The 24,361-nt window shown below is 42.8% G+C and overlaps 1 protein-coding gene across 11 annotated transcripts in view; it reads left to right on the top strand.

Annotated features, from left to right (window-relative positions):
• Positions 1–799: 799 nt before the first annotated feature.
• Positions 800–24,361, top strand: part of kirrel3b (kirre like nephrin family adhesion molecule 3b) — a 156,264-nt gene continuing 132,702 nt past the window's right edge. For 9 of the 11 annotated variants that reach the window (XM_069715174.1, XM_069714940.1, XM_069714854.1 and 6 more), the window contains exon 1: positions 1,175–1,381. In XM_069715174.1, coding sequence (XP_069571275.1) covers positions 1,339–1,381 — 43 coding nt within the window. In that variant the 5' untranslated portion in view covers positions 1,175–1,338. Of the gene's footprint in view, positions 1,113–1,174; positions 1,382–24,361 lie in introns of those variants that run through there. The other 2 variants (XM_069714436.1, XM_069715253.1) reach the window with 2 other exon arrangements.

Here is a 24,361-nt window from a genome sequence, read left to right as displayed (position 1 = left end):
TTGTGTAGCCACAAAAAAACGTCAAAAACAAACACTTAGGTTTCCTCAATCTACCGTACAGCATAGTATCTAATGGTACAAGAGTAGAGTTGTCCATTACAGCTGGACCTTACTTCACTTGAAACAGGACGGGAGAAAAAAGTATGCCCCCTTATTATATATTTAACGGGCATAGCCAGGAAAAAAACTTGTTAGTAAACACACAATGCATTTCAGCATTTTAGGACATCTTGCATGGAGTGAGTGACTGCGAATCTAATTCACTCCTTAGTAAAAATTGGATACTAATTTATGCCACGGCTATGGTCTTGAATGCTAATGTGGTCTTTATCCATTCTCAAGGAATTTCTGATGGACTCCAAAATTCATTGGCATCAACTAAAAAACAAAAACAAAGGGCAAGGTCTGAGCTGGGAGGAGGGGTGAAACTGCACTTTGTGTTTGTGGATGTCTGCCTTATTTGTGGCTATAGACGTCTCCCTCCTATTCTTATTCTAATTGGAGCTGCACCCTCTCTGTTCCTCCCTTGGCAGCCCTCGTTCTCAGAGTGAGGACCCCGAGCCTCCCAGCCTCCTGCTCAGCCTCAGCCACCCAGACAGCCAAGCTGAGAGAGAGAGAGAGAGAGAGAGAGAGAGAGAGAGGGAGGGAGGGAGGGAGGGAGAGGGGGAGAGACGAAGGGAGGAGTCTAGTTGTGGAGCTGTGTCTGCTTGCCTGAGTGGTCGAGCGAGCGAGAGAGAGAGAGAGAGAGAGAGAGAGCATGAGAGAGGAAGAGGAGGAGGGGGGGAGAGAGAGAGAGAGAGAGAGGGGGGAGCAAGTGAGGGCTGAAGGCACTGAGAATGGATGGGCAGCGAGAAACCACGCGAGCGAGAGAGGAGCGAGTGAGCGTGTGCGCACTCAAGAGTCAGCAAGCGAAGACACAGAAAGTCCACGAGCTCCCATCACCGCGAGAGCGCGCGAGGCAGAGCTGACGAGCGTCCACTCAGAAGAGTGACACAGAGTGGGAAAGGACTCAGAGAGAGAGAGAGAGAGACAGAGAGACAAGAGACAGACAAGAATAAGAATAACCAGAAGAGGAGCAGGACGGCAGACAAGACGAGGCAGCCTTCCCACTGGTAAAAGGAGACACCACTGAGGGACTGTAGCATCGTCACCCCCCGTCCCACGTCCCCCCCCCCCCCCTCGTCCCACCCCCCCCCGCCCCCCCAGCAGCAGCAGCAGCAGCAGCACAGAGGAGCACTGTCTCATCTTGTGCATGTGTTTGTGCCTGCCAACTGCACATTTTTTTTTTACACTCGCCTACTGTTTTTCGTAGGTTTTGCCCTCTCCACTCCCCCAGCCATGATCCCTCGGGTCCTTCTGCTCCTGTGGATCTCCGGACGCGGTAAGTTGACCGGATTTGAGTTGATTATTCATCACATCTCGCGTGCTTGCGATGGCTTGTGTGACTCACTTGCCGGGAACTGTCTCTGAATTCATGTCTTGCTGTGACATCTTGGAGCTCGTACCACCATCTGTGGGTTTTTTTTTGGTGTGTGTATGTGTGTGTGTGTTTTTTTTTTTAAACTGCTTCTAATAGAAGGACTCCTGCGTGCGCTGCGATGTCCGATGCAAAAGAGAGAAATTAGAGAGGGGGGTAAAAAAAAAAAAAAAAAAAAGTGTGTGAGGCTGTGCTTTGGGGTTAAAGGAGCTGCGAATAGTTGCAGCTCGCACTTTTTCTCCGTCGGTGTTGTCACCGCTTTCAGACCAGACAAGTTCAAATACTTCCTAGGCGGGCTTGATATTCCTGTCACACATGCGGACACACACAAACAAAGCCCTCTAACCCCGGTCCAGTTTAGTCAAGCGTTGACTCCTGAGTCACATTGTTTTGAACTGACAGCCCTTCCCCATTGAGTCCAACTACGGTGTGTGTGTGTGTGTGTGTGTGTGTGTGTGTGTGTGTGTGTGTGTGTGTGTGTTGTGTGTGTGATTTTAAGAATAGAGAGAAAGAAAGTTGAGAATAAAGTGCTTCACAAGGCAGACTCGTGAGTAAAGCTTGGCAACTCCAGCCCCTTTTGGACAGTATCTGTTGTTGTTGTTGTTGTTGTTGTTGTTGTTATTTATTTGAATTCCTAGACAGTTTGTTTGTGGACAGAATGAGGACGGATTAGCTGTTTCCCCAGCTTGCCACCAGGTGGTTGTCTTTGGAAGACAATAGAAGTGAGTAAAGTACAACAGAAACTCTGCCTCTGTGGTGTCGGGCGCGATATGATATACAGAGGCTGAATTTGGCGGAGGATGTTTGTCACGCCCGGACCACAACCCCGCTGCCTGGCTTATACCCGGCGGGGGTCGGTGGGGGGGGGGGGTCAATGACACAGCCGCCACCTCTATTCAGAGTGTGAAGCCGCCGTGCTGGACTACATCCTAAAGGAGGGCACTGCCTTGAATGGATGTGTGTCTGCTCTTCATCATGTGTGTATAGTTGTTTTCCCTGAGGAAGCTGCAACCTTTTTTTTTTTTATTTATTTATTTTTTTTGCTAAAAAAGCAGCACAGAAAAGGCAAAAGTTCTGTCTTCCCAAATGTGAGATCCGAGTTTGCCGACGCGCTGCGTGGATATTGACTGCTCGAAGTTGGTCACATGCTGCTAAAACAGCAGTAACAAATGAAACTTGGCAAACACGATCATTTTCTTGAGCACTGAATTCATCTGCTCCCCCTGTTGATTTTTTTTTTTTTTAGTCTATAATAGAAATAAAAACACCACTCATCAAACATCATTTGCTGTGATCACATTTCCTTCTGCTGACTCATTTTGTATGAAGACAGAACAAAATAATGATATCACAAAAGGACCAATTTGAAACTGAATGGGACGAAGAACCTTCTCAATCCCTCACGTGCTCTATTGAATGTAGATCTGTAGCAGAGACTTGTCTTTACGGCCCGTTTTCTTCATCATGTATTTCAGGATGATGACGCGCTGCCGAAGTTAAACCGGAATGTGGACGGAGTCAAGGCAGTGGAAGCTTTCTCTTGTCTTATCCTTGTTGTGGGACAGTTTTATGACATCAAACGTGGGACCGTGGATGCTACTGTTCCCTCCTGATTCTGCTGCGTTGCTGTATCCTCTTCTCTTAATTTCAGTGTCAAGTCGTTCTCTACCGTCTTTGCTCACTGCGATGCAGAAATACACGATCAGGCTCTTTCCCCTTCCGCTCCGTTAAGTTTCGTATCCACGGTTGCTGTGTATCACCGTTTTTCCATTTCTTGCAAGTGTAGAGGATCACAGAATAGAGATATTAGACATTTCATATAATTTCATATGCAGCACACTTGTTGTTTTTTTTGTTGTTGTTGGTGTTTTTTTTAATTCTTCAACCACCGCATTTTCAGTCATAAGTCATTACAGGATTAAGTCACAGTCCCGGAAACAACAAACACCACATCTCATACAGTACGGTTGCTGGAACCGGAATGAGATGGGATTGCCGCGCATTTCAGCAGAGTTGGCTATCAACGTGATATAAAATACCGCTCTCCCTGCCAGGTAAACAGGGGATAACAACCTACCTTCTCTTCTCTTTGCATGCCTCTGGGGAGAGAAAAAAAAAAAGTGCTTCCCCGAAGCTTACTGTTGTTGTACAAATTACGGCTCTGTTTATGTGTCGAGCCAGTGTCAGCAGAAAGCAGCGGAAAACAATCTCGTTTTTATGAACGGGGGGGAGGGCGGGGGGCAGAGGGGGAGTTGTGGCCATCGCAGTCATATACTTAGACACAGCTATCCTGTGAGAGAGAGTGTGGAAATGACAACGAGCAAACGAGAGAGGCTCAGAGAAGTCGGTCCATATGCAGCCGGCACCGAGGCAGGTTTTTTTTTTTTTTCTCTCAACTTTGAGAAATAAATGGTCCAAAGCGAGGGAGAGGGAGAATCAGGAGAGGGAGAGGGAGAATCAGGAGAGGGAGAGGGAGAATCAGGAGAGGGAAAGCTGTTTGCGAGCTGCTCCCCATCCTGACTTTGCGGTTATTGCATCTAGGGGCACCTTTTCTTTTGCTGTCACCTCTCCATCCAGTGACAGATGACATGGCACCAGACAGGAGGATCTGGAGACAGTCTCCAGGAACACATTCACCTCGGGCCAAACTTGTCCAGGACCTCGTCCAATCTCCCCGCACCACCTCCTCCCCACTTCTCCTCCCGTCCCAATCTACACTCCGCCCAAGATCTCACAATCTCTGCACTTGGCTCTGGGACTCTCCATTCCCACTCCTCACCTTGCAGGCACATTTATCCCTCCCTCTCACGCTAACTGTCCCTCTTCCACTCCCCGTCACCTCTTCCCTTCTTGTTTTATATTACTTTCATTTTTGCGTGCTGTGGGTGACAGAGCGCCCCGAGCCCCGTGTAGGGGAAAGGGTGAAATATGCGAGAGGATGATGTCCCGGTGGAGGAGGGGGCAGTTTAAGAGTAGTCTTATGCTGTGTGTGCCGGACTTGAAAGAAAACGTGCAAGAGAAAAAACACACGTCGTCAGTGTTAAGTGTATGGTTGCTGCCTTTTTCTGTCTTCCTCTTTTCATTTATGTCTCTCTGCCTCTTTTCCTGGGTTTTTCCTAGTCCAAGCGAAACCATGCGAAGTTAAAACACAAACTGTTTTGGGCTAATTCTTTTTGCTGGACTACCTGTTCAACGCGATGTTAGCCCACTAGGGGCAGTGCTGCTGCACAGGAATAAAATCTCAAGTCTTCTTAAAAATCTCCTGCCTCGTCCCTCCCCCCAGTCACCTTCATTATCTCCCCCCCCCACCCCCACCCCCATATATCTCGTGTCAGAACTCCTGATTTTGCCACCCCAGCCAGACTAAGCCGTTTCTTAGTCCTGGAAAGCTTTTCTTAGTACCCCCCCAACAGCCCGTATTTCATTTACTGCTGTCTATTAACTGCTGTCTGACGACTCTAAATCCGCTTTTCATGGGCGGCAGGCTTTGATACATATTTCTCAAGCAAAGTATAATTAAATGTCTTTCCAATGTCATGTTTGGATGTGTGGATTTTTTTTTTTTTATAGATGGAGAAATCATTCTCGCTTCTCCAAAGATGGGGTGGGGGGGAAAGAGAAAGAAATACAACCCATTACATTGCACAACACTACTCAAACAGAACTACCAATTTTCACCCTCATTATTATGAATAGTTATTTGTAAGCAAGACACACTGCTGTCTAATGCATGGGTTACGACTATAATAACTCAGAGGTAATTAATTGATTCATCTCCATTCTATTGGAATGCTAAAACCAATATACATTTTTTTTCTCCCGGCATGTTGTCATAAGCTTTGCCGTTCCAGCACTCGTATGTTCAATAAGAATATTGTGATTAACAACCGTAGAAGAGACCCCCAAAAAAAAAAAAAAAAATTGTGAGCATTGTTTGTGTTCTGAAATTAAAATGCTTGGTAAAGAAACAAACGTGTCCTTGTCATGTAACGTTCCGCCCTCGCCGTGTATGACCGTCACACAGAGAGTGACAGATGATGACATCAGTCCATGATGGGGCCCGGTGGCATGCAGTCTGTTTTCTTGTTTGCGTTGCATGTCCCATCAAGGCTAGCCAGCTTAAGTCACCTCAGCCGCTGTGACCCCTGCTCATTTCTGTGCCACGATAGATTAAGCCCACTGTAATCCCTCTGAGCCGAGTGCCCTGTTGGATATTTATGGTAATAAGTAAACATATGAATAAATAATCCAAGAGGCTGCCACTGGACAGCTGGAATTCGTAAGTCTCCGTATTTTGTAAGTGGTTGTGATATTAAATGGAGATTCTGTTTTCAAGAAAAATTGGTTTTGACTTGAGATTTGTATTCGGAAGATAAAAGACAAAAAACAAGAGTTTGGAAGACGGTTATTAAAAATGGATAATTTTTACCAATCAACAGATACATATGGAGGGTTTATATTGTAGTGAGACTTGTGTTCGTAGAAGGAAACAGACGTTCAATTGTTGTAGATTTGTACCAAATTCATATCGATCATGCAAATGAGTACAGTATATCCAGAGACTGCAGTGTGGATGAAAGCCTCATTTAGAGTCTGTCAGGATTCAGGTCATCTGAAGAAGGGAACATGGTTGTTTTGGAGTCTTCTTGGAAAACCAGACAGTGATCTGCTTCCTCTCATGCAGTCAACAAAATCAAGCTGTTTACTGCTGGGCTTCATTATCTATCTCGAAGACCCTCTCCCCAGCCCCAACAGTTTTCTTTAGTACCAATCAATCAACCCCCAAACCCTTCATCTCCTCTCTCTCTCCGAGACTCTGCTGCTGGATCTCATTCCTCTGGGATGAATTTATCCAGATTGGAGCACTCAGCAAAAGGGCATTATCCCGGATTACATGTCTGTTGGGCGGCAGTGTTAAGTAATTCAACCAGATGCTGTTGTGCTCACTGGGTCACCTGTGAAGGCAGGGTTAACAGCTGCACTTCTTCATTCAGCTCTTTATTGTCACATCTCCACCCTTCTGACGCGTTATCCTTGAAAGACGCGGGGAAAGATAGTTGAAGTTTGTCAGTAGAGAAAAAAAAAAAAAAAAATACCTACACGCAATAGATCTGTTAAATGTACGAGAGTGTGTGGAAGCCCTCTCTAACCCCAGTCAGGATTTTATTCGGTGACGGATTATGGGATGGATTACTGGCTTCTAAATTGCAGTTTAATGCACAGGAAACAACAGGCTATGTTTTGCGACGAAAGCAACTAAAGGCGGCTCGGCAGGACGGCGTGTGTTCAGTTGTGGGGGCGCTGTAAGTAGAGTAGTGGGGGGGGGGGTCATGCTGTGTTATTTTTCCTCGGAGAGGACAAAACATTGACACAGCTGGGCCAAAAGAGATATGTTGGTGGCTTTAACATTGACTGTGTTTCTTCTCTGCTAATCCAGGCCCTTCCCAGCTGAGGTTTTGATAGAAAGAGTTTTTATTTTTTTTTAAATTTTTTTAAAAACATGCTACTGGGATCAGTGATTGTAGAACACTGAGGTGGGTTCAAACAACGTAACGATAAGAAGTTGGTCCCTTTCTTGTCAAAATCATCCTTTTGCAAATCGGAGGCATTAATCAGCCTTTTGTTCAAGACATTCACACTGCGAAAATGTTACACTTAAATGTTAATTTTGTCTCACAATCAACCTCGACATATCATTCAAAGCTCTCCACAGGGATGAGTTTTTTTTTTCTTTCTTGCACGTACAGGTTTATAGGGTTTTGGGGTTATTCCCTATAGAAGCATTAAGTTAAGAAAAAAGCACGTACGCCCCATATTTTACACAAGAACATGAAATTCTGCTGTTATTGTTTTTTTTAATTTTTTTTAATTTAACGCAGTGCATCTTGTTTACTGTGCATGAGTGACACCACTGAGCTCTTGTCACGGAAACGGATAAGAAAAACAAGAACAAAAGGCGCAGGTGAAAATCTGAAATTTGTGAACATGGCTGCATGCGGTAGACATCTAATCATTTACTCCTACAAAATTAGATTTATATTGTTCCCGTAAATGAAGTAAAATTCTGTTTACTTTTGGATGTATCACGGAGTGTAAAGATCTTCGAATTGTAGTCAACTAGTGCAGTGAATATTGAAGTATTTTTGCCTAAAATGACCGTCAGTAATGTTGTTTTAGCTGAGTGTCGTGTAAAATACACGCACGTACAAATATACTCACTTACTGAATGTGACCAGAGTTCTTCTGTGTTGAATAGAAACCTGCACGCAATCCCAAGCATAATTATTGGTATGTGAAAAACATCCATGCATGAATTGACCATCCCTAATCCTTACGACGGTGCTATCTGTGCAGATCTACTGCTACAAGTTTGAGTAAATCACATGCAGGCGCAGCGCAGCGCAGTACTGCAACCGGCATCATGTGATGTGTCCCACTATAACTTGATACATTTGTTAGTAAACCAGCCAGGCAATGCATCGACATGATTGTGAGAGGCCGTGTTAGGAAAGAGCCTAGAAGATGCATGTGGTGCTTCAGCACAGGAGGCACTTGAGGAATTGGGTTGCTGATCTGATAACGACTTCCTCGTGTTTGGCAGCAAGTTTCTGGGACAGCCCAATACTACACTTGGATGAACTCAGTCTTTTCTCCTCGCTCCCATTTGCTCCCCATCGCTGTCTCCCAGTTCCAACTCTCTCATGCCAAAGATTCACAACAATGGTCTCGGGGAAAAGGTTTTCTTATGGGACACTCCACATGCATTCTGCGCCTGTCTGTGTATACGTGTGAGTATGTGTGGCGTCTGTGCACTTTTAGTCTGCTCCGACAATTACAGCTGCAAGCCATGAATGGCAATATAAATGCAAATCAGCCTTTTAACGTGTACAAGCAGAATTTAGGGAGTGAGAAGCGTCTCACCTTTGGGTGAATGTGGATGTGTCTCCGCCTGCCATTACAACTGCTGTGCATATTTTACAAACTGGCAATAGATAGCATGTACAGTACCTCAATTTGTAAGCAAACCTCTGGCCTGTTGTATGTGTCTGGACTCCGATATAAGAACGAAAACTCGTGGGAACAGTTGTTAAACATCACGGTGTGGGACAGTCTCGCGTAGTGATGTGCCTCTGGCATTACTTCCCTACTTGTGTGTTTCCATTTTAGTGGATACATCTAAATTGTGCTCAGCATTGCTAAATGGAGGGTCTGAGTCACTGCCATTTATTAAATGGAAAGGAAAACAGTTCTCTATGAAACCAGACACAAATGGTGAGAGGCATGGCTTGTTTAAAGGCTGTTTGATCTGGCACTGATACCAAAATATGTTTTATTCAGCAAAGCACATCTGACACAATAGCAGCACAAACTTGATCCAAGCCAAACTTTTGAAATGTGCCCCCGGGGTGGGGGGGGGGGGTTAGGAATGTGCAGCTATGAGAATGAAACATTTTTAACGAGTCACCCTCCCCCAAACACTTCCATACACTGTGTGGATGATGGGCATTTTTTTTCTTCCTTTTTTTTTTTTTTTTTTCACCAGATGCCAAATGGGGCTTGAGCCACCTGCCGGTCCCACTAAGACAATTAAGCAATTGGGAAGAAAGGGCCATTCACTAGTGGGGATTGCAATGTTAACACAGGAGCCAGGAAACTGCCCCACATATAACCCATCCCCCACAAAACTCTTTTAGAACCACCCATGTTGGCACCACGCCCGTGTCTTTCATTCTTATTTGTCTATTTGTTGTCGGAAAACCAGGAGGGTTTGACACCAGTCTTAGAAATCAGTAACACTGGGTTCTTGGTATGCATGGTGATAGACAACCCTCCCTATTGGTCTACAGGCAGATTCAGTGTGAGGCCTGTGGCTCTGGGTCATTATAGTTCTTTATGAGGCAAAGCTTCATCTGGCGGAACGACATGAAAAAAGTCGCACGCACACTCACACACACACACACACACACACACACACACACACACACACACACACACACACACACACACACACACACACACACACACACACACACACACACACACACACACACACACACACACACACACACCTTCCATACCCTCACTTGCATTACCAAAGAGCAATCTGCCAGAGCAGAATAACAGATGAGATGCTGTTGAGTATGTGTGCTATGAGGACTGAGCAGTATTGGTAGGTTCTATAACGTGCTATAAATAAAGGTCTGCATTGATCCTCAAACATGAATATATCCTAATATAAGAAAATCGTTTTATTGATTGTCAGCCAGTGCTTCTGATGTTTCTTTAATACGGTACTGCTGGGATTCTCTCTGCCCACTTTAATACACGGCCTTTTTTCATATGCAGCAATAATTTGGTGTCACAGGCAGGAAAAAAAAAAAGGCACATCTGTAAAGGCAGTCCCTATATATTTTTCACTACTCTGGGTCTCTGCCGCGGTGCATTTTCCAAAGTTTTAGCGCCTCTTTTATCTTGAGTTCCTCCTTTTTGAGGTCGGCTCCTCAAGTGGATGTCAGAAATTTGGGTAAACAAAGTGAATTTAAGTATAATTAATTTTTCAGTGGCCTCTCCAATATTCACTTTGCTGATTTGGAGGTTGAAGAGCTCTTGTCGCACTCGCTGATTTTTATTTTATTTTATCAAGTGCAATTTAATATTGTGGAGGCTGGCCCGGGCAATGAAAAAAAAAATAAATAAATAAATGCTAATGCACATTGGTGAGTTTAAATGATTTGCTATCCTTTCAAATCGGTTGGCAGGGGTTTCAATCTGGCTGGCGTCCTGGGGGAATTCACAGTGGTCATTGCTCAATCCCTGGGGGACATTAGTGCAAATCACAAAGGAGCACAGAAGTCATTTCAGTTTTCCACTTTCCTTTGGCCACTGCCCAGTGCTAAATGGCAGAGAACTGGCTCGCAGGACTGGGAAGGGTAAACGCCTCACGTCTCTCCATATCTAACCTTTTAAACCTACTTTAATCAAATCAAAATATCACAGTGCAGACCTATTTTAAAAAACCTGAAGACAAACAGTTGAAGAGGAACCAGAGGGCCTCGGAGTGAGCCAAGGGCAAGGCCATCCATTACTTCCTGTGCAACCAAGAGCACAGGGGCACAGAAAATGCCTGTGGTGCACGATGATGAACAGACTCCACATCAGAGATTGGATTAAAGTGGCAAGAGAGAGAGAGAGAGCCCTAAAAGCTATGCCAGTTTATTGAAGCCTTATCTAAAGCGATAATGTTACTACGGAGAGGCCCATGTAATGACAGATAAGTGGACAGCGCCCTGTAAAGAACCAACATCAGGCAATATGGGTATGGTGGATAGGCAAGTCCACCATGGTCAACCCATCTTCTTTTAAGAGCAGGAAGCAGGGCTGGTGGATACTCACGATAAAATGGACTATCAATTGCAGGCACCCTGGTTACCCTGCAGTGTCATCATCACAGGTGTATCTGGCTTCGAGAGGCACGGCGCTCAGGTTCACTGCAATTTAGATCCCATTTCAGCACTGATGCCCATGAGGCATTTCGGGGGAGAAAGGTAGAAATTGTATTCCTGAAATTTGTACTCTCCCTAAATGCAGCGGTTGGACTTAGGATATATGACGTCTATGTTTAAGTATGTCTCGTCTTTAAATAGTTTTTCTAAAGGGGGTGTGAACAGGAACAGTCACTATGCGCACAGATTATTTAGAGAGAAATAAGATGAAAATAGAAAGTACATTTAAATGATTTCATAAAGTCGTTGGGGGGGGGGGGAAGCAAAGAAGCATTGGGTAAGAGTCCTTTTATTTATTTATTTTCAGGATGGCGAGAGGATTTTCTCCCTGCTGAAAGGCAAATGTTATCTAATAGTAGACGGATGATAGTAATGACAACACAATGCCTTCCAAGTTAAACCAAGATATCTAGCACTCAGGAAAGGAAGTGAGAGGAGAAGAAAGAACAACAACGGCATAAAAAGAAAGGAAAAAAAGAAGGAACTAAATCTCAAAAGGAAGTACATTCTTGTCAGAAAATTAAAACATATCTGTGTTTTGCAGCCTTAATCCTTAATGCCAGTGTATTTGTTGTCTGAGTAGAGTATTTGGGCATATGTGCAAACAAGCACAAATGCGATTATTCCTCACTTTGGTTGTATGCTAATTTTATTACTTTACATTGTTTGCCTATCTCACTCTAAACAGCTTTGGTTCAAAGTACTTCTCAATGGTTTTTCAAAGGACACAGTACTGTTTGCTTTGGGCAGGGTGGTGGAGTAACCGAAGTGATTATTATTTTTAAGAATACCCTTGTGTGACTTTTAGCTTATGTTTCACTATGATCTGGTTGGGAGGAGTCATTGCCCCTGTCCCGATACTGCGTGACACCGGCACAGCAGGGCATTAAAAATGCAGTAGGGCATCTAAAGATGATCGTGGCAGCACACAGTGGGATGTTCAGAGGTCTCTACCAATCCCCTCATCACCTGCGGTGCATGGCCCCCTAAACTTTCCCCCAGGTTATGAGTGTGAATTATTAACAAGGATTTCATTAGAAAATCCAATTTGCTCCGACCAGCTGTACAAACTCCGACACAGCCTCATTTGAAACATGGAGAAACTCTCTCATAAATTAATGTTGGATCTCCTGCAGCCCAAAGAGTTTCCTCCAGATGGGTGTGCTCCACACTAAGTGAAGAGTTAATGGTTTGGAGTTTGCTGTCAGTCTTCATGTGTAGAATCTCTGGAACTGCGTAATGCTTTTATATTTCTCCTCTAAATGAGATCTGAGATCAGATGTGCAGAGTCAGTGTAATGAATTGCTTAAATATTAAACATTTGATCAAATTTAGTAAGTTAAAAAAAAAAAAATCCAAATCTTTCCTCACTCATTTCAATTCATGTAATTTTTTAAACCAATTTTCAAATAGAGAAATAATGATGTCAGGCATTAGCTGAAGGACAATCCTCAAAAGAGATTCATGTGGGTCTGGGAATTGGTATTGCTGTTGTTTACTCCAAAGCAGACATCTCTTAGTGTCTCCCTCCGCTCTGATCCTTTTGATCATCACCTCCATATTGGATATAAAATGGAGAATGAACAGCACTGCAAAAAAGTGACTTTTAGAGTTCTGTGACTCTTTGAAGACTGCCAAACAAGTGTCTTTCATCTCGAAAACCAGCAGCCGCCTTGTACAAAAGAAGAACAGGACAAAATGTGAGAGAAAGGCAGTATCCTGGGCTTGGAAATGAAAAAGTGAGGATTATGGGGTCTCTTTGTGATCTCTTTTCCTCTAAGGCCTCCTGTGAGGGAGATGACTGTACTTCATGCAGCGTTGATAGCCGGGCATCTGTCGAACAACCAGAGCCTGAGGTAGGGCGAAAAAAAAAGAAAAAGATTGACCTTGTTTAATAGGCCAAGCACAGTCTTTCTGAAAAGCTAAAATTTCTGCCATCTTCATCGCAAACCAAAAAAAATAAATGCATGAATGGCCTTGATGGGTAATGCAGAATGTTCACTGAGAGAGGCGTTACAGCCTTCTTTAGTATATGACGCTTTCAGGTATAATTGGTTTGCTAATGCACACATGCATTGCACCGATTCGAACAATAGCAGACCACAATAGAAAACAAAAGGCTCATAGCTCCAGAATCTCTTTTTCTTGAATTAATGATGTAACAGGAGCAGGACTGTTCCCCCACTGAGACATGAACCAGATTTCAACCCAGAGCTCCCTGGAGGTGAGGGCCAGCATCTCTGACAGGACATCTGGTCCCTGAGCATGGCCACCAGGGGGTCCATGTCACCACCTTAATTGTAATGTTTCTCTCTTCTTCCCCGTTAAAAACTAGGGCAGCTCTCCATAAAAGGAGAAGAGGAAAGGGGGAGCCACTATTTGCTGGGCCGTGTCGGCATGCCACATCATTTAGTCTGACAGCTCTAATAAATTACAGCAACAGATTGCTGTGAACAAACAAAGCTTAATGGAAATAAAGTGAGAATTATCAGCCAAGAAATAAAAGCAAAAAAAAAAGAATGAAATTAGTGCAAAGAGAGTGGATGAAAGGATGTCAGCCCTACATAGCACAAGCATTAAATGGGCAAATTGCCACTTTGAAAGATAGGAAATGTTTTGTTCTCATTATTGCTTCTGTTCAAAATGGAGAATAATGAGAGAATCCCTGAGCAGACCTGAAACATCCCTTATCTGACTCCTCAAAATCTGCCCCCTCCTCAATAGCTTTTCTCTTCCCTTTCTCCTTGTTTTGCCTCCCAGAAAAAAACTGCTGCAGATTGTTTTGCTCTAGAGGACCCTTGCTCCATCAATTCAGCCAGGCCAGAGAAAGCCTGGAAGCCTATGTCGTTAAAATGCTTAGGCATGTGGAAGAGGACGACAAGAGAAGGGAGGAGGTGAAGTGGTATGTCAGGGGAAACGTTTGTCAGGTACTATCAGTATGAAAGCCGTCCATCGAAAGACCTTTGAAAGAAAGGCAGGTCAGGGAGGGTCCGCTTTCAGGACCATCTGCTCAGTCTGAGGGAAAAAAAAAATCCAATTGCAAAAGGAAGTGCAACGAACCAAACTATTAAATGAAAAAGAAGTCAAAAATACGCAATAACCCCATTAGAAGTTGAACTGCCAGGTGCACAGTTAGTGTTTTCAAACTCAATTTGAAAGACTGAAAGCTCCCAGCTTGGCAAAGTGAACACATTGCCTTTTAGAGAAGACAGGAATCAGAGTATTCGTCATGGCTGAGTTATATCCATTTGATATAGTACAGGTAAAGCTAATTTGACACCACAGGGAGTAAAGGTCATTACAGAGGTTTTACTCTTTCTGTGCAAATAGCTTTTTTTTTTTTAATATATCCTACAATTGTTTCTTCAGATATTTTTGAGTCTCCTTTGCTTTCATTTTCATTCAGAGATGTTAGATTCCCCTGTGGCATTAGATACAGGCCTCCAAAATCTATTCTCACTTTTTTTTTGTATTATTCATTTACTCAAAGTCTCTATTCAATTCACTGTATTGTTAACATTTGTACTAGTTTAATTCTTTTTTTTTTTAAATGCCATCGTGAGCTTCATTACCAATGATATCCAGCCTTTGCTTTCTGTCCAAACGGGTCCCCAAAGATGAGAGGAGGAGATAGGATGAGTACCGTTTGGCTTCTCCAGAAAATAAAAATCTTTCTGATCTGAGATTAAGTGAAGTTGTTGAAGATGCCACAGGGGTGCTGTAGTGTTACTGAGTTAAATAGTGAGACATTTGAGCCCTGCAGGGAGGTCTTTAACCACAAGCTGAAGTTTTCTCTGGCCCACTTTGTTGGCCAGAATGTACTGGACCCCAGCCAAGGTTAGCCCGCACGATGGACGTAAAATTCCATTGCTTTTATAATGAGTGCTGAAAAGAACTTGAGAGGTCAGACACAGCAAGGCTGGAATGAAAACTAATTAAAAAATGTCACTCGGTAACAATAAACCAATAAGAAGAACTACTACTGCTTTATGCATGTGAGCTGCTTGAGGAAGCACTTAAGATGGAGCGAGGAGGGTTTTTGTGGGACAGAGGTGTGAGACATAATACGTGTGCCTTGGGCATAACGTACGCCGCACTTTTAAGCCACACTCTGTGTATTTATGTCATTGCATATTCTCATGTCAGTGTGTTCCCGCTTGTACCTGAGTGCATCTGTGCATGCTTTGTGTATGGCATGTACTCGGGAGTTTGTGCACTTAGTCTCGGTGTGTATGCATGTGTGCGAGTTGGACGAGACCACGGAGGGCCGTCCAACAGAGAGCACTGCATTTCGAAAGGTGCCAGAATGAGTTTGTCACAGAGAGCGTAAACTTGAGGAGAAAGGGGACTGCGGAGAGAGAGACTTTCCCCAGGCACCCAGAGTCTGTCAGACTGATTAAGTCACACGGCTGGAGTGAGAGTTGGGAAACTGAACCAGACCATGCTAGGGGAGCACGGGATGACAGCAAAGAAATAAAGAAATAAATAGCAACATGTAAGTATTAACATGACTGCATATCACGTGTGCACTTACTTATACCTGACCCTCGAGACTCACGCTGGGACACGGCACACCAGCCTACGCCCCATCATCCCACCCCGCAGCTTCATCACCCTGCGGCGACATAAAGCAGGTCAGGGCCATCTTAAAGTTCACAAAATGCAACATGACAGGACAACTCCAACATATGCCTGTGTGACAGTGAAGCAAATAGATGACTGATGGCAGAGTACTGTGTCTTAAGGGGAACGAGAGAACAGACAGTATGAGGAATACTGGCTTTATGTCGGCGTCCCTTTTGCTCTTAGTTCCTTCGCAGGCACGCGGAAGAGAAAAGTGGGACATGAGCTGCAGGTTTTAATCGAACACACATATGGATCCATACTTCTTTTTGAAACATGAACACACAAACCATCAGCCCACTTGCAGGTCTGGTCTCTCTGTAACTGCTGCAGTATGGGGCAGAAATGCCAAAGACCTTCGAACCCTCTAGAAAAAATGGCAGACTACCAGGGCACATGGCTCTGTCATCTACCAGACAAAAAGATGAACTCTCGTTCTTTGTTTAGGGGAACCTGGCTGCTCTGAGTTGCCCTATTTGCTATGTCTCTCTCTGTATATGTCTCCCTCTGCCACTCTGTGGAGCAGCGCAAACCTGTATGTATACTGCAGGAGAGCGGCTTTGTTAACAATACTGAAGGCTACCCACATAGAAAATCTTTGGCACAAAGTGCAAATGAGACAAGAGATAGGAATCGCTTCCAGTATTGCCCTCGGTATGGCCAGGTATGCGGTAGATACCGCATACCAGCTATAAATGTAAAAAAAAAGAAGGCTGGCAACTCAACTTTATCCTCCCACGACTGGCCACCCCCATACTGAAATTAACATCACCCGTCCTCTCCTCCGCAGGCTTTACAGTCCCACTGCTATACCAAAGCACAATCTATAGCACCTCTAGCATCAAATGCTAATTGCTAGGTATTCAAAGAGAGAAAAGGCCTCCCTGAATTAAGAGTCATTTACCGAGAGACTGAGTTCAGCACAGTACGGTGATGCCTACGAGGTAATTTCCCTGCTATCATGCATAGAACTTGCATAGGACATTATAATGCAAATACAGACCTGGGCCTGGCTTTGCGAGTAATTACTGTGGCAGAACAACAGAGCACAGCTAATAAGTTTAAAGTATTCATCAAACAAGAAAACTACCTTTGTGAGGAAATCTGGCTTTTAACTGTGTTCAGGCCCCTGAAATCAATGTGCACAAAACAGCACTTTGGTCTTTGCGCAGGTTTTAATTTGTCAGACAACAACTTAATTCACCTGTGTGCCTTTCAAAGGGAATTGAAACAAATACATTTCTCTGTATTTGGGAGCACTGCAGAATTTTCTTTTTTTCCTTCCATCTCTGCTGCAAACAAAGGGGGCAGTGTGCGTCTTTGATCAAGGGGCACGTCTATGTTGACGACAATAAGAAATCTGCAGGCTGTCCCAAGAGTGTTATAACCCTACCTTCAAAGTGCACTTGTATTTCCTTCCCAACATCCTCCTTTCTGCAAATTCCTTCACTGTGTTACTAAATCTTTTTATTTTTTTTAATTTTTTTTTATCAACATCAGTGGATCAGCTCAGATCTGAAACTTCTGATGACACTTTGACATTTTGGTCTAGCACGCTATATGAACAAACATTTTTAATATTTTTTAAATTTGATATTCATGCCATACTGTTACTTAATTTACCACTGTAGTAGCAGCTTCATTTCTAATGTATAGTCACTGAGTCCACACCGTCATTTTCAATATTTCCCAGCGAGTGTGCGTGGGTGTGTTTTTGAATGTGATACGTGTGAGAGGCCAGCTCGTCTTTGTTCATCCATCCCCAGTTTTCTTAGGGCCATACACTGACACTGTCTGCGCTGCATCAGCAAGACAGGCATGAAGAGCGATTCTCTATGACTGGGACAGACCTCGGTGCTGTGGCTGGGTCAAAGTCTGGCCTAGTGGCACCAGCTGGGGTCCTCTGCCACTTGCAATACATACTTGAATAGCATCATACAAGTGCAGACAGCATGTGGGGGTCATAGTGACAGACACTTGAAGACCACAGTGTCGGTGGTATCACAGAGCTGTCTGATCTATTTATTTATACATGACTTTGTATTCACCTTGATCTAATTGACAAAATCATGATCAGTTCAATTAGGCACATAATGTGTACTTGTCTTACAGTTGAGCCTTGTGTTTTTAACATATAGAGGCTTAATTAGGAACCTTTCCAATGTGCGGCTTGCCTTAAATAAGACTTTAATTAAGACTCCCGTTACGCTTGGAGAACTTTCAAATTAGTAGGTCTTTGAATAGGTGGTGGACTGTCAGTCTTTATCATGGCAGGCTCCGTTTCTTGTGGTTGTTGTTTATTGTGTCTGATGCGCAATGCCTTGTAGGGTTGTCTTACCAAGAAGTACACAAAAGAAAACAAAACGTGTGTAATGAAAACACATAACATCTATGTGTTCAGAGACATCTAGAAATGAATAGAATTGATCATTACAAATTATTTTTTGTTAACTAGAAACTTAAGTTACAATATGATAGCACTGGGTGGATTGAACAACAAAGTAACGAGAGCCTTGACAGTCAGGTTTAACCTGAATGAAGGAGACACTGGACAAAAGTCCATGAGATCAAAATGATTTCCCTTTCTGGCCATGAGTGTGCTGAAAAATCCTGAATCTGATAGAAATTTGCAGACTGGATTATGCAATCTGTTATCTTGTTGAGTTGAACTTTTGACCTGAGGTTGAGGAAAAGTCCAGCGGACACCAAAAACATAGGTCTGGCCAGTGGCTGTTGAGGAGCACCGTGTTGTTTTGGATGAAGAGACTCACTGAAAACAGCAGGAAAACCCAGTCTATTTTTTTTTTTTTTTTTTTAAGCCAGGGCAAAAATGGTGTCTGCTCCATGTGCCAAGTTAGACTGATTAATATCGGAACCCTTTCCACTAAAACAAAAAGTCAGGATTCACTTGTGATCATTACTTGTTCACAGTTGTGTTTATTTACAATTAATTATGTTACTCGATAATTAAAGTGGCATTTTAAAATGTATTTTTTAAAAACCTCTGACAGGCCCTGTTCTGTATATTTACATGTTCAGTCTCACTGTCAGCTGGTCAATAAAAGAAAACACAACAGCGTAATGAAAAGAATATACCCACTGAGCCAGACACAGAGCCACAGAGCCAGCGCAGACTCTTTAATCCAGGCACCACTTTTTCTTTCGCTTCTTCTAGCGGAGTGCTCTGAACCTGCTGCGAAATTGAATTTTCCACCCCTGTGTGTACGTGAACCAGCCAAGCACTACATTGTCAGAGTACTCAATTAGCTCCCAAGGCGGAAGCCAAAATGTTTTTCAAAAGCAAATGTATTCTTCACAGGGCAAGCTCTCATTAGCATAATGCTTATATTCCTATAGTGAGTGAGAAAGCCTTCCCAAGGTTGAAAACAAAAACAGTCTGAAGCTTTAATCAGTGTCCCTCCATGCTATATCATACCACACTTAGGGGTAGAGTAGCCTTCAGTGAAAAGAAATGTTAACCTCTGCTTAAAATGTCTCATTAGCATTGGTAAATACGCTTCCTGGTGTGTGTGTGTGTGTGTGTGTGTGTGTGTGTGTGTGTGTGTGTGTGTGTGTGTGTGTGTGTGTGTGTGTGTGTGTGTGTGTGTGTGTGTGTGTGTGTGTGTGTGTGTGTGTGTGTGTGTGTGTGTGTGTGGCACCGAGCAGAGACAATGTGTTCTTATTTTTTGTCTTATGTGCAGGTTTTTATCCAAATTCACATGATACTAAGAAGAGTTTGAGTTTCTTGTAACTCATTAAAACGGATGTTGAAATACTCTTGTTCTATTTTCTCACTGGAAAAGCTGAGCATAACAGTATGCAGGTCTTGTAATAAATCTAGAGAACAGAAGAGATTCAAGCCTTTAAGACCTTACACTGCTTTCTGAAAGTGGTAAATTTGCAGAAAATGAATCATGTTGTTTACCAAAAGTGCTGACATTGAAACAGTTGGCTGAAGCATTAGAAATAATCTGCTCTGACAAGTAGCTAAACAGTTCTGCGACAAAGTGACATTGAAGTCACAAAACTACACAAACTTTTCTTCTTTTTTTCCCCCTTCCTGGCTGACTGGTAGAAAGGAGGCAATAGAAAATAAAAACATGAAGACAAAAGCAAGTGTCGACAACTGGAGACAGACACTGGCAATTCCAACTACTCTTACTCACACGTTGGCTTTTGTTTGCCTAAAGAGACACTGTGGCGGTAATGCAGCGGATGCGGTGCAGACAGAGGTCAGGGGGTTGTAATGTTGCCTGCCGGTGCCCTATAGTGCCCCCTCACTCTCATTACTGAGGTGCCACCGACTCCAAATTTAGAGCTCCCTGTGTTTGTCACCTGCCCTGGGCCTTGTATATCAACCACAACACACACATACACATACATCCCTGACAGCTCCCATCACACATACAAGGCATGGATATAAATTGAGATGTGGGGGATTTGTTAATGGTTTGTGGTAGTGGGATTGTCACTCGCACTCCGTACTGGTGTAAATTATGCCAACAGTCATTTTCACAGAGGGTCCTGTCACAAAAGTTGGGCAGAGATCAAAAGTGCGATCAAGTGTCAGTCTGCCAACACGACTTCATCTAAACTGGACTGCGGGCAAAGTGAAGTGACATGGGTGAAAGTGTTTCTTTATTTTGTTGTTGAACCTTATCTCTCACAGACAATTTTTATTTTTCTAATTTATTTCAGGCAAGTCTAATAACTAACCTTCCAGTGGTTGTAAAATGCAGCATCTGTTTTATTTTTCATGGACATATAATGGTTGACAAAGTTATTTTATGTGCTCACCACAAAAATTGTGAAATACAATAAAAAAAAAAAAAAGTTAATGAATTAAATTGATTTCCTTTATAGTGCTGTGGCTATTGAAGCTGAAGCAATTACAGGGACGAAAGGAAGAAAATGAATGGAACTGGCTGCGTTTTTGTCCTCCGTAGAAGTCAGAGTTACAAAAACATGCATTCAACTTTGTGATGTTGACCATAAAGAATGAAACTGGAAAATGACCCATCCCTCGTGTTTGTATCCCAGAGGACTGAAATGTTGGTTATGTAAGCACAGGTGTGTGTGTGTGTGTGTGTGTGAGAGAGCGAGAGAGTGTGTGTGTCCATGTCTTTCAAAGTAGGCATTTGTGCCTGCTATAAAGCTTTTGAGCTAACCTTCCTGAGGCTTTTAATGGAGCGCACAGATTAGTGAACCCTCTATAAGGCAGAGACAGCACCAGGATTAACCTTGTTTTAAATATGCCATGTGAGAAAGATTGGTTGACCTCAATGTGACCTAGGCTTTGGACATACCATCACACTTGATAGAAACTGGCTGTTAATGGACTGCACAGTGCCAAGAAACACCCTGATGACATATGCTCATGTTTGAGATTAATATTGTTTGCCTTCCAGCACTCACTACTCGCTATAGCTTCAAATTAATTTCCTTCTTTGGCAAGTGGTTTTGGCCCCTGTCCCTTGGCAGACCCTCTCTGAAGCGGAACGTCTTTTTCCTCCGAGCGTCTATGATCTCATTTTCTGATCTGCTCTGATCTCACCTACCCAAGTCTAAATCTCTATAGCTGGATGTGCACAGTTTCATTGTTTCACATGTGTCAAGGCTTGTCTTTTATATTATTGAAAAGTTATATATGGCAGTGGAGAGAATACTGTTTTTCTAGTCTGGTTGAGAACCCTGCGTGTCAGACGTTTCATAAAAATAGATAGATATATGCCTTATTAATCCCTCAGAGGGAAATTTTTACATCACAGCAGCATAACAAAGTGGACATTCTATACAATAAAATAAGATAAATAATATTAAATAAACTAACCTAAACAAAACCTAAACCTAAACTAAGTAAAAAATAATGTTGGCATAAATGATTACGAACCAAGGGTGGACTTCAGGTCAGGAGTGAAATGGAAGCACTGCAGAAAGAGGGGAAGAGGGTACCATTAATCCTCCCCATTAACCAAGTCCATTGCCTGGGATTGGGTCAGTTGGATCCTCTGTTTGAGATGAGCTGTATTTCCTGAGAAAATGAAACAGGATGATGGAGATCAGTGACAATACCGGCTGGATAATCATGCCCAAATCACAGCCATCTGCTCTCAATCTCCACCCCGATCTACATGCACTACCATCAATCCCTCCCCAACAAATCCCTAAATCCCAACAATCTGTATCACTCAGCTTAGGACCTCTGTTAATCCACCTAGCAAGCCTACATTACTGGACAGGAAGGTGCAAGATCCCCTGTACCCTCCGTCCATCTAGAAACCAAATTTGACCCTTTTTTTTTTTTTTTTCACTTCTTCACTGATCTCTTACTCTTTGATGGCCTTGTAAATCAAGCAGGTACAAACTCATTTTCATGTGGTCAAATCTACACTGATACAGGAACCGCAGGGAACCGGACCAAATGCACAGTTTGTTTTTGTCCTCAGCATCTGTTTATTCAACGACAACTGGAACATTAATTTAAATACCATCAGCGCAGGGTAGGAATGCAAAACGAGGACTTGCTGATTACGAGGAGATGCTTTGACAGCGAGCCCGATGTGGGTGGAATATGTTATGCTTATGAAGAGATGTAATTTTTTTTGGATGGTGGGATTCAAATACATATTGCCACCAGAGGAGAGGTGGATGCCCTGTAATGCTACAACATAATATATTTCAGTTACAGAAAAACAACAACCAGCAAATATTGCACCAAAGAGTGTACAGTATATGTAACCTGTGCTCCGCTGCAAGTAAAGGGTCCCAGCCTTGTGGCTAAAGGGCAATTTCAGGGACCTGAAATACCAATTGGCTAGCTGTTGAGTTTGATAGAATGAGGAATCCTGATAAATGAAATGTACCTTGACTTCTCCTGATGAATCCACTCGACTGCAAATCTCTACTCCAAGCCCCTATTATTGCCTGAATTCCTACTGTTTGTGATTGGTGCGACCGCTATAGAGGTCACCAACTCATATTTTTCCTTTGAGCCCCAATGCAGAAGATGTTAGAAAGCAAACAATGGACTCGTACGCCCTAAAATTAATGAGGCAGTTTCTTCTTGATGCCTACAGTGTATTCGGTACACGTTTTCATACATAAAACGGTGTAGTATCTGTCAAACAAATGACTTGTTTTGTGCTTCTTCACCATTCTGACTAGTGAAATTTTGATCTGTGCAATATGATGCATGTTCACGCCAACCGTGACGCTTTTAGTTAATGCTTCTGCTGTCATCTTTTTAGATTGTAAATCTGTGCTCATGAAACAGTAGGCTGACTGCAGCATTCCCTGGTTTTATCCTCCCTCCTGGGGCCATGTGAAGGTCTTTCTGGCTGTATACATGCCATGGCAAGAGAAGGATTTCCTCTGTTACTCTCAATATATCTCCCTTCAAAGGAGCATTGAGGAACAAGGCAAAGGGCCTCTTCCCACATCTTTTATGCTGTCACTTTCAGAGCAACAGTAATCATTGCTGCTGTTAGCCAAAAACTAACCTGCTCTGTTTAGTCTGCAGGTTCCAGTGTTTTTATTTTTTAATTATTATTACTGTTTCTTTTGTTCAGTGATCATTGTTTTCAAGAGATTTGTCCTTTTTTGGGGGGGTTTGCTCCTTTATTTTGGAAAAGTGACAGGTTGTCTCATGGCCTATGGCTAGTGGTGAATTCACCAAACACTATTAGCTCGCTACAGATTTGACAATATTGATCATAGTTGAGATAAATAGCATTTTATTTCAAAGCCCTGAGCTGTGTCCGTTTTTCCTTTAAAAAAAAAAAAAAAACCAACAACAACTAGATACATTATAGATGTTTTAGTTTCATCATTATTTAATACTGTTTTGATGTTCAACTTCTCGTTTTCTCTCTTTCACTCTAGTATCTTCTATGCAGTTTAATTTCTTGCCTTGTTTACCTACATTAACTTTAAATACACATAGCCGAGCTCCAGTTCTGACTGTAAACCTGCAGGAGATATACCGGGTCTTGTCCTTGCTAAACAAAAGCACTGACCATCTCATTTAGGGGAGTTTATATTCTTCATCTTAAACTGAGATGGTGGAGTCTCAAAGAAACTGGCAAACACCTCTGGTTTCCTTTCCAACAAAAGTACCCCAAGAGCATTGAACTTAAGTAGGATTAGACTTCAGAAAACGGTCACATTTATTTATGTAAGTCTCGTCTCTTGGTTCTGAATGGAAGTGTGCTTTCTCCAGTAGGAGTTGGGGCAAAAAGCTTCAAGGTCCCATTGTTGACTTGTTGTTGAAGATATTTATTACTATTTCATGCTCCTACTGAAAAAATTTCCCCTCGGGGATTAATAAAGTATATACCTACCTACCTACCTACCTACTCACCCCTCTCATTGTTTATAGATACAAATTTTACAAATAAGGCAAAATACATCAACTGTGATAGATAATATATTCAGCATTTTGAAAGTTTGATTATATGTATTGCCTCTCACTGTCTGTTGGATGTTTGCTTGGTGTACTGACGAGCTGTCACTGCTGAATAAATTCTGTGGATTAATCACCATAGTAGTTAAATCTTTAAGTGTTTAGTAATATATAATGACAAATTCAATATGTAATGTTACATTAAAACATCTAAAGAAAATGGATAAAGAATTGGTCATGAAACAAGGACCCAGACCAACAGAGTGGGCAAAATTCAGGGCTGACCGAGGTGGTGATACAGATTTACCCTGTGTGACAGCAGCGATGAGTCACTAGTAACTAAGGCAGAACCCTCTT

This window comes from Brachyistius frenatus, unplaced genomic scaffold (genome assembly GCF_029030835.1).
Source record: "Brachyistius frenatus isolate BFR_SWC_R1_liver_20210118 unplaced genomic scaffold, ASM2903083v1 Contig_1, whole genome shotgun sequence".
Taxonomy (NCBI): Eukaryota; Metazoa; Chordata; class Actinopteri; family Embiotocidae; genus Brachyistius; species Brachyistius frenatus.
Note: the sequence above shows the minus strand (reverse complement) of the source record. Positions and strands in the feature narration are given on the sequence as shown.